Source organism: Mycetomoellerius zeteki, unplaced genomic scaffold, assembly GCF_001594055.1.
Source record: "Mycetomoellerius zeteki isolate Tzet28-1 unplaced genomic scaffold, Tzet1.0 scaffold104, whole genome shotgun sequence".
Classification (NCBI taxonomy): Eukaryota; Metazoa; Arthropoda; class Insecta; order Hymenoptera; family Formicidae; genus Mycetomoellerius; species Mycetomoellerius zeteki.
The window spans coordinates 156,727-167,576 of NW_017255954.1; the positions used below are offsets into that span (position 1 = coordinate 156,727).

The 10,850-nt window shown below is 33.5% G+C and overlaps 1 protein-coding gene across 2 annotated transcripts in view; it reads left to right on the forward strand.

The window, feature by feature from the left end:
• The first annotated feature begins 3,811 nt into the window (after positions 1–3,811).
• Ppt1 (Palmitoyl-protein thioesterase 1) overlaps positions 3,812–10,850 on the forward strand; it is a 12,311-nt gene continuing 5,272 nt past the window's right edge. For both annotated transcript variants that reach the window (XM_018445351.1, XM_018445360.1), the window contains exons 1-2: positions 3,812–4,125; positions 4,785–4,894. In XM_018445351.1, the coding sequence (XP_018300853.1) occupies positions 3,975–4,125; positions 4,785–4,894 (261 nt within the window). In that variant the 5' untranslated portion in view covers positions 3,812–3,974. The remainder of the gene's footprint in view (positions 4,126–4,784; positions 4,895–10,850) is intronic.

Consider the following 10,850-nt stretch of genomic DNA (forward strand, 5'->3'; position numbering starts at 1 on the left):
TTACAGGTCGATCTAGAACACAAATTTATAGTACAATAATATTCTACGAATACTTATATACGAATACAAATTAATCGCTATTAAAACAGAAAACGAATTTTGGAACACCCTGTGTAATATGGGATATGATTGTCATAATTTAATCCGACGTTTCTTCTAATTTACTCAGGACTTGTCTTTGTTATTTCATGCTCTCTTCTTCGCAACGCGGAATAATAAACGCACCGCGGAACTGTGCGCGCAGAGGGCCGATCGAAGAGAGCTGCAAAAGAGAATGCAACGTAATTCGTACTGTTCATTGTCGCATGACGCGATTGTATATAGAATGGGATGGAGTTTGTGGAAGGGGGGTGGGGGTGCGAGAGTCGACAGGAGAGAACCGTGACTCCGAGAGACAAGCAGGGGAGGATACGCTGCCACTATTCGTCCGCACCCTTCCCCTCATTTTCGCCCCCGCGTTACACAACAAAGCCGCAGGATGAGAAAACATTAATCTAGGCATGTTTTGCAATCTCGCCGTTCGCGGTGTAGCTACATATAATGGAACGCTGTTATTGCTACGCTGTTATGGCGTGCGCACAATGTTCGTTTCGTGCCTCTTCCTCCTCTTCCTCCTCCTCGTCATAATCGTGATCGTCGTCGTCGTCGTCGTCGTCGTCGTCGTCGTCGTCGTAGTACAGATTGGAGGAGGCGTGCATGTGTGTTCGTCAGCAACCAAGATTAATATTTCGAAGGTAACGAAATGATAGAGACGATGCGAAGATACGTCGTCGAGAACAACATTGAGTGTGGACACAGGTGTTCCGCGTCGCGCGGGGGGTATCTGCTATCGGAATATCGATATTTTCCTCTTCTATATACTTTTTTTTATATTAGTCTTTGGATGCTACATAAGTATATATGTTTAACAGTAAGACGTTTGCAGTGAAAACACAAGCGAAATTTTGTGTGAATACAATCAATTAATTGGTAATGTCATTATTTTACCGGTTAATTTTGGAAATAGTACATTTGTGCAATGTACAATCGTATACATGATAATGTGCAAATAAACATATATAATTAATTATCTTTATCATTATAACTTTATTTATTATTAATTATATATATAATTATCAAAGTGGTTAATAATTTTAATAATTTTTCGCATTTTAAAAATACGCCTCATATTCCTTACTTTACTCTATTTTTATTTGCGCCTCCTTTGATTAAATAAATGAAGTCTTTGCAATACGTCTGAAAACATCGGATCGGGCCATTCTCTTTTTTTCGCTCATTCTATCCCTCATTAAACGCGAAAAACAGAACGACCAAGAAAACCGCGAGGATTATTATCGAGAGGCCGGCACATCCTTTCAGCGCCCAATCATGGATGTCCTTAGAAGGGCCGCCTCTCGTTGCTATTTTATCCCTCGGTGGGGTGTGCGGCGATGATGAAGGAGAGAGAAAGATGCAATAAATAGCAGACAGGCCGTGATGTATCGGTCGCATCCTTTGGATGCTAAACGGGAATAGATCGATTCGCTGAAGGGGCTTAGAATTTACGATAGAACTAAATAAAATTAAATCAATTACTGTTTTTATTTATTTATATTATAATAGTTTAAATTTTGTCGGATTACTTAAAAGAAAAATTGAAAGCATTGTGTAACATCATCTTAGAGAGATAACTAATTTTATTAAGCGACAATCAATATAATGTACTTCTGAGGAAATTTGTGAATCCACTGCAATCTGTGTGAACTACGAAAACGTGTAGACGATATTTGAGTTCACAACAAAAAACAGCGTCGATTTACTGAGGCATATATAACAATGGATTTTGTTATCTTCCAAGCGATTACAGTGAGAGAGTAAGTCTTTTACCAACGACAATATATGCTGAAAATTGACGATGCCGTTGAAGTGGGAACATATACACGGTGGGCCATTTTAATCTCCCCACCTGAATTTCTCGGAATCTAAGCGAGATAAAGAAAAATGGTCCAGACAAAAGTTGAAAGGGACAGAGGGGGTCACCTAATTGTGCCAAGGACCTTGACCTTGAACTCGATTTTCAAGGTTATTTCAAGGTCAAAATGATTTTTTTAAATGGGAACACCTATTTTTGACCACGGATTTGAAAAGAGCGGGAAATTTTACGTTCAAAATGATATGTTTATCAAGGTCATGGCAAGGTCGAACGAAGGTCAAATTTGCGAATTTAAACTCCCCACTTACATTTTCCGGAACAATTTTTTAAATAAGCAAAATAGGTGACCCCCTCGGCCCCCTTTAACATTTGTCTGAACCAATTTTACGTATTTGGCTTAGGTTCTTGGCTTAGATTATAATTTAATTATTATTAAAATAATATATTATTTTATATAAAACATTCTTTCCCGGGATAATGTCTACAAAACTTCGATGTTTCTGCTCTAAAAAACGCTTTTGAATCGCTTCTGAAGTGCAAGCGCTTTTAAAGCGCTTTTCACGCGCATGATCATTTTTTAATCGATGTGACTTGAAATCTGTCGAGTTATCCATGTGCTATGAAACCGTATAACTGACAGCAGTTTTGGGAGATGCGATCTGAAGAGCGCTTCGAAAGTGCTTTCCACGCGCTGCTGTGCTACATGGAGGACTATGTGTTAGCGTTAATTCGAGCATTAATTGTCGATTTATAATCGAATCATGTTCTCCGCGGACATTTGGATGACGGTTCTTAATTTTATTTTACCCCATTTTTACAGAAAAATTGAAATATCTTCCTTAATATTCATCGGAGAAAAAAAATAACGACACTTTCAATACATAATGGGACCCCGTGCTATTGATTGAGCCTGATAAAAATTTCGTCCGCCTAGCCGTTTTTTAGATATGAACATAGTGTTCCCGGTCAACTCGACAGTTGAAGTAAAGAAACTCTGTAGTGTCCCCTTTGCCCAGTACGCGCAAATACTTGGCGCGAGGCATTACCGTGTCTCTTGATTTTTTTTCAAAAAGTATGTGAAATCTTTATATTGCGCCAATTATAAACAAAATACGTTTCGTTTAAAAAAATATAAAAATATTGTCACATTTTGGTTTTATTATTTAAAAGATATTAAAAATAATTATTTTATAAGAATTAAAAATAGGACCATTTGAGTTTTATTGTTTAAAAGTAGTTATGCAACATTAATGTTTCAATGAAATGTATTTTCTGTTTATAATTTGCGCAATTTAAAGATTTCATATATTTTTTGGAAAAAAAAAAAAAAATTATTATACTTTGATAAATTAGAAGATAGATTGGGAATAGGTTTGGAAAAGAGAGTCATTGGGCGCATTCAGCAAACTTAACAGTTGATTGAGCGCTGGCTGTTATTAGTCTATTCTTTTAAATCATCCAATTAGAATTTTAGACCTAGAGGAATACATCAATAGCAACGAGCGCTCATTTAACTGTGAGTCTGCTAAACGTAGCTATTTTTTTCTTCAAGGAACATAAACAAACACATACACTTGGAGCCTTTTTACCTAGTTTTTTGTTTAAAAACACTTATTTTTCCTAACAATTCAATAAGATAATTAGAAGATTTGTGTGGCGGTTTAATCTATTATATATATATTTCTACATTTATATTAAACACACACACACACACACACACAAAATTTTTACGTCAGCTATGTACGACTTTAATGTACACTAGTGCGCAGTGCGCACCAATGTTCCCAGCCGAAATTGCTATAAGATTCTGCAAAGGGATCTAAATTATCGATTGAGCGTCACAGTCTGTAAACTTTCTAATGCAGCCGCGTGGCGCGTCGACCGCCGTTAAATGCGACGAAAAAATGTTTTCACATTTCACATGTGATGTGCGCACTGAATGGCACTTTTCACTGCGCTCAGCTATGTCCAACTGTATTCGATAATTAACGGTGTTGCAAAAAGTATTGTGATGTGTCGGTTTGCATTAGTTGCTTAAACATAAGCGCGGTCGACGGTTAACATGATTCGCGTCACGAGAGAGCCAACAATAAATCATATTTGTATTTTTATCGCCGTGATACTTTTATGCACGAATGCCGGTTGTTTACTCGAGGAAGGCATAAAAACTACAGACGGTTCGCCGGTGCCAGTGGTGCTCTGGCATGGAATGGGTACATCTTTCTGAATAATATTCCACTTCCCCGCTTTTTAAACTTGAATGCTTTTCCTGCATATTTTCCCTCCGAGATATTACGTTTGATATAATTTTCACCACGCTAACTATAATGGGCAATCATGTTGCAATGTTCTTCACAATTATAATATCTTTGCATGTAGTAGCGTCGTATTAAATTTAATTTTACTTTAAGGAACGTTTTTGTAATTGCTTTAAAAACTTGTTAAGAATTGTATTTATCACTGTTTATTGCATGTAAACGTGATGTCCTTATCATTTAAAAATAAAGAATTATGTATAGAGACAGAAGTTTCTTTTTAATTACAAGCAGATAAATATTTTAGCCTAATTAGCTCAAAAATTATATGTTATAATGAAGAAAGATCTTATATTTTGCTTTTACAAAAATACTCTTTTCTTTAATTTAATATTTTGATTAGAGCTCAAACTTCTAAATTCATCAAAACTTCTAAGTTCTATATTTATCTTTTTATAGGAAGTACTGTATGTATACATTAATAAATAACAATTGCCTACAAACGTGAGATTGAAAGGTTTTTTTTTAACTATAGCACGATATATTTACTTTCTAGTTTTCAATTATTCATTTTTTTACTTCATTTTGTTATGAAAATAAAAGCATATATTTTGCAGGTGATAGTTGTTGTTTCTCTTTTAGTCTTGGAAAAATACAACAGATCCTTCAAGATGAAATTCCTGGAGTTTATGTCCATTCCATACGTATTGGAAACAACGAGATAGAGGTTGGGCAATTGTTCACAAATTTAAAAACATATATTTGGGAAAAATATTCTATATAAATATAATATTTATCTTATACCATTATTTTGTCCTACTCTTCCTTTAAACATTCACCTATTCATATTCAACTTGTTTGTCTTAATTCTTCCTTCAGCATATAAACTTTTTTACACGAAACTCCATGCTGCTTAGTGTTGTGCAAGGTACTTTATTTTCAGTGCTTAGGTACAGGTACTAGAAAAATAAAATGTCTGGGTACAGGTATGTATCTTAAAAGTACCTTGGTACAGGAATTTTTATTTTTGTTTTTGACATAAAATTTCAAAATAAATTGCATTTTGACGACAAAATGACGTCTTTAATGTTATTTTGACGTCAAATGGCGATAGCTTGCTTATTAGGTGTGATCTATTTGTATCTGCACGTAATATCCACCCTGCTGAAAATTCTTGTATGTTTTTTGTACCAGATCTTAAAAGAGTTGTATGTAATCAATCAAGGTTACTAAATGAATGTACATGATCATATATGAATCTTATATAATTTGTATATGAATCTCACCAGTAATCTTTAATGACACAGGAATCTGAAATGAATCGTATATGTAAAGAAATTATTTCTTAAAAGTACCTTATTAGGCTAAAGTAATTAAAATTTTTTCATTGTGATATAAATCGTCGTGTACGATGCATGCCAGATTCTTGTATTAACTTGGAAAATAAATTATTCCATAACTATGTCTCTTAATACTGATAAATAATATAGGCTGCGTTCCATTTCACGCATGATGTACATAATGCATAATTTATCCTTGTTTAATATTCGGTGAATAACAAAGATAAATGCATCATGTGCATCATGCATGAAACGGAACGCAGCCATAATCTTTCATGAAACACTTAGAATCATACCATATATAATTAATACCATATTCTTAGATGATCCTGTAAAGAACGACTTTTTAAAAGTTCTTTATAAGGTTAAGGCAAGATCTTTTCATTGCGATATAAATCCTCGTGTACGATTCATTTCAGATTCCTATGTCATTAAAGATTACTGGTGAGATTCATGTACAAATTATATAAGATTCTTATATGATCATATACGTTCATTTAGTAATCTTGATCACTTACAACTCTTTTACCCACACAGCATGTAATCTTGTAGTAATATTACAAATTTGATGTAATATTGCATGATAATATGTCAGTAATATTGTATAAATATCGCTACAATATTAAATGTCCGCGGCAAATTCATCGCAGAAATATTTCTGCGATATTTTTGTAATATTACTATAATATTAGGCAATATTTCTACATATTATGCTAATATATTGCAATATTGCGATAGTATTTCTATATACTGGAGTAATATCGCAGTAATATTACATAGTGTAAATATCTCTACAATAATAAAAATCTGCAAATATTCATAACAGGAATATTTCTGTGATGTATCTGCAATATCGCTGCAACATTATGATATATTACAATAATTAATCCAGTTTTATTAATTGCTAATGTATTATTTGTTAATATTACATTTTAAAGTACGTATAATAAAGCCATGATAAAAAAAACATTTAGACGCCTAGAAAGCACTCTCAAAAAGGTTGGTAATCTCCGGGAGACAAACCAACTCGATTTGTATATTCCTTCTTATAAGACTGCTGGATGTTTTCTTCTTATGAGTAGTGTATCCCTTTTGTGGCTGGGCCGCGTACTTATCCCTTCAGCACGAAATATAGTAGCAATATTGCAGCAATATTTAAATAATGCACAATATTACAAAAAGTGCTATATTGCTGCACTATTGAAATTATAATATTTGATTGGAAATATTGTTACAATATTACAACTTAACAAATAAGTATGCGGCCCCGCTACAAAAAGGATACGCTTCTCATAAAGAACAAAATGTCCAGAAGTTCTATAAGAAGGAGTACACGAGTATATTCAAAGACTATTGTATTTAAAATAAAAATTCATAAATAAATGTTTCACTTAATTTTTCTAAACCTTCGTTACTATTATATTGTATTTTGAACGGCGAATGTTGTATTTTGAACACCGACTTGTATATATATTTCAATGATGTATTATTTGGTCCCACGCATAATAAAAAAAATTAAAAACAGGAAAAAAATATTGAATATTGGAGAAATAAAAACATTGTACCATAAATGAATATTAAATATAACTGCAATAGATACAAATAAGATACATAAAACACAATACATCTTATTTGTATCCATTGTGAGTTATGTTCAATCTATACTCCTAATTTTTTTACATTTAATACTTAATATTTATTCAGTAATAAATTAAAACATAATATTATTCATATCTTAGAAAGATGGCATTGCGATAAAATACATTGTAATATTTCAATGCTGTTGCAGTAATATTGTAATACGATAAACTGCAATGTAATAATTGAACGATATTGTTGTAATATTGCAGTGCAATATACCACATTGCAATCATTGAATGATATTGCGGTAATATTACAATGCGATATATTACATTGCAATATTTGAACGATATTACGTAACACTACATTGCGATATATCTCACTGCAATATTTAGACGACATTGTAGTAATATTGCGGAATGATATATCACATTGTAATCTCAACAAAATTATTGCAATATTACATTATGATATATCATTTTAGGAATGTATGTTACTCAATATCGTAGCTTGAGGAGACAGGCGTGGTCAAATTACTTTGACAGAAACTTCGTGGTCAATTCGGGATAAGAATTCGTTTTTATTCAAACAATTCCGAAAAGATACAGGTCTTCGTACCGCGAGGACTCACAGCTGAATGCTCTCTCTTTTAACGCGCAATTGTTTGCTTCACCTCATCGATTTTTTTCTTGATCTTTCTAAATAACACGTGTTGTCCCCGCGGGTCGTCATTATTTATTATCCGTTTATTATTGTAACATTTTCAAACAAGAAATGTTTTCATTACCGCCTTCTCTGTATTAATGAGATATACTAGCTTATATCGCCGAAATTAGAAATTACGATTAGCTCACGGATTCACAGAGTATATTCACTTCCAATGCGCGTCAACCTACGTAGAAAAACTGTACGAAACATCGCCCGAAGTCCAGCGTCGATTTAAATGTCTGTGACCTTCGGAGAAATCAGCTGTATTTACGGCCGTTCTCGCATATATCATGCATACAAGTATATGGTATTGCGAGCCTCTAATGTGAATTAATTTTTTTCACAATCGCGATACGTGGCGGTGCAACTGTCGCCATATCAAAATATAATATCTCAATAGTATTTACGTAATATTTCATTGCAAATCGTAATATTACTGCAATATTGTGATCTCACTGCAATATTACTGCAATATTACATGCTGTGTAGGTAAGATCTGGTACAAAAAATTTACAAGAATTTTCAACAAGAATGTTGCTGTTAATTGGTGAAGCTGGCCCCTCATTTTCAAAATTTTGAAAAAATAAGCAGAGTTCTAGTTGCCTTGGAAAAAATTTTTTTCGGAAATCCGGTATTTTTTTAATGTTCTGATTGCCTCCCAAAAAGTTCTATCGATTGTCTTGTATGGATCAAAATGCTAAAATGAATGATAAAGAAGTTATAGCCCTTCAAAGTTTCGGAATCGTGAACTTGGCCCTCTCGAAATTTCAAATGGTGTTTTCACCGCTTGACGGAACTCTTTCTATAAAATTGATAGAGAACTCTTCGGGGGGTTATCAGAACTCTCAATAAAATGCCGGATTTCCGAAAAAACATTTTGACCTGCATGGACTTGGAAAAATTCGAAATCTGAAACTTCAAAGCTCTAGAATTTTTTAGATATTGGTTTCAGCGCATCGATCATTAAACATAATCGTTAGAACTCTTTGGGGGGCTATCAGAACTCATAACAGAATAGCCGAAATTTGAAAAAAATTTTTCCTAAAAAATTTTTTGTGGAAAAAATTTTTTCGAAAATTCGGTATTTTTTTTTAGAGTTCTGGTTGTTCCCCAAAGTTATATCGATTGTCCTATATGAGTCAAAGTGCTAAAATGAACGGTAAAGAAGTTATAGTCTTCAAAGTTTCGGAATCGTGAACTTGGCCTCCTCGAAACTTCAAATGGTGTTTTCACCGCTTTAATCGACGGAACTCTTTCTAAAATTGATAGAGAACTCTAAAATTCTTCGGGGGGCAACTAGAACTCTGCTTATTTTTTCAAAATTTTGAAAATGAGCCAGCTTAACCGGTTAAGTGGTATTGTAGCATATATGCACAAAAAGAATCCGTGCCAAAAGTGGTATTGTAGCATATATGCACATCTTGAATAACTTCTATATTATTCAACGAATTTGCTTGAAATTTGGTATACTATTGTTTTTTGGGCTTCTGAACTCGATTTTGGCGTCAAATTTGTAAAATTTGATGGCGAACACAACATGGCGACTAATACGTTGAATGAAAATGGCGATTTTTGTATATATATTGCAATTACGTTTTACCCCCGCAGTTAGCTGGTGAACATGTCACGACCCCCAGGGCCAAATTTTGGTATATTTTAGTTCACAATTGACGCCTACCACTTTTGGCACGGAATGTTTTAAAAAGCCTACCACTTAACCGGTTAATCAAGTTAATCTATATTGGTAGAAATGTATGTAAATGAGTCTTTAGGTTAATTGGTATTTACTGGATATTTACTTATAGTATTATACAAATATTTTATATGTAAGGAAGACCAGGGATAGTTGATACATGGGGCATATTGTTACGCTTAAAATTGCTGCAAAACAACAAACGATATTATTACATAAAAAATGTAGTATTTCCGTGAAAATATTGAGGTCATGCTGCAATAAGTTGTTTCAAACTGAATAGTATACTAGTATTTTCAGAACTAGAAAATATTTTCGGTTTTTCATAGCCAAAAGTAAAGTAAATCAGTGACATATTAAATGTTACACTTATCAGTCTGCTCACCATATCATAATTTCAACTATTTCTATAGAATTCTTATTTTATAAACAACCCTACTGAAAAAAATCACGTCATAAAGTTACATAACGAAATCATGTAATTAAAATAAATCACATAACAGAATAGGTCTGTTCGCGTTGCATGAAATCCCCAAATATTTTTGCACTTAAAATGGGATAAATATATATTTGGCCTTGAAAAGAGAGAAAGCGAAAATGTCGAGTGCCAAAAGTGCAAGCAACACGAACAGATCTATTGTTCCAAATCAGTACGTGAATTTTTTAAATCACGTAATTTGAAAAAATCTCATGATATTAGAAATAATTTCATCTATCATATGACTTTATTGTTATATATACAGGGTGTTTCCAAATTAAATCGCAAAACTTCGGGAGCGTGTAGAGGAGTAAAAAACTAAGAAAAAAAGTCCTATAGACATATGCTCGTTTTTGCTCCGTTTCAGAGAAATCGAAAAAAAATGTTTACATTTCTTGCCATATCTAGCACCGACATATTTGATTACATTTTCCACTTTCTGTTATGAATTTGTCAGTCGCTCTTTGAAAGCCTTTAACAGTAGATGAATTTTGTCTTTTGCAATATGCCGCGTACGTATTCTAATAGTGAATATGCTGATATGGTTTTTGTATACGGTTTCTGCAACGGTAATGCTTTAAAGGCGGTGCGAGAATATGCACGACGATTTCCAAACAGAAGAGTGCCAAACCGAAGAGTGTTTATGTTGACATTTAATAGATTGCGAGAGACTGGAACATTTTCAATTCGACAAGAAAACAACCGATTTCAAGCAGCGTTACGAAGAGATTTGCAGGCAGGGAATCGTATTTTACAACATTTTGACAATCATCCTGAGACCAGCGTTCGGAATGCGTCGGCTGTATTGGGAGTGTCACCACAAACAATTTGGCGAACTGTAAAAGGAGATAATCGCTATCCCTACCACATTCAAAAAGTGCAA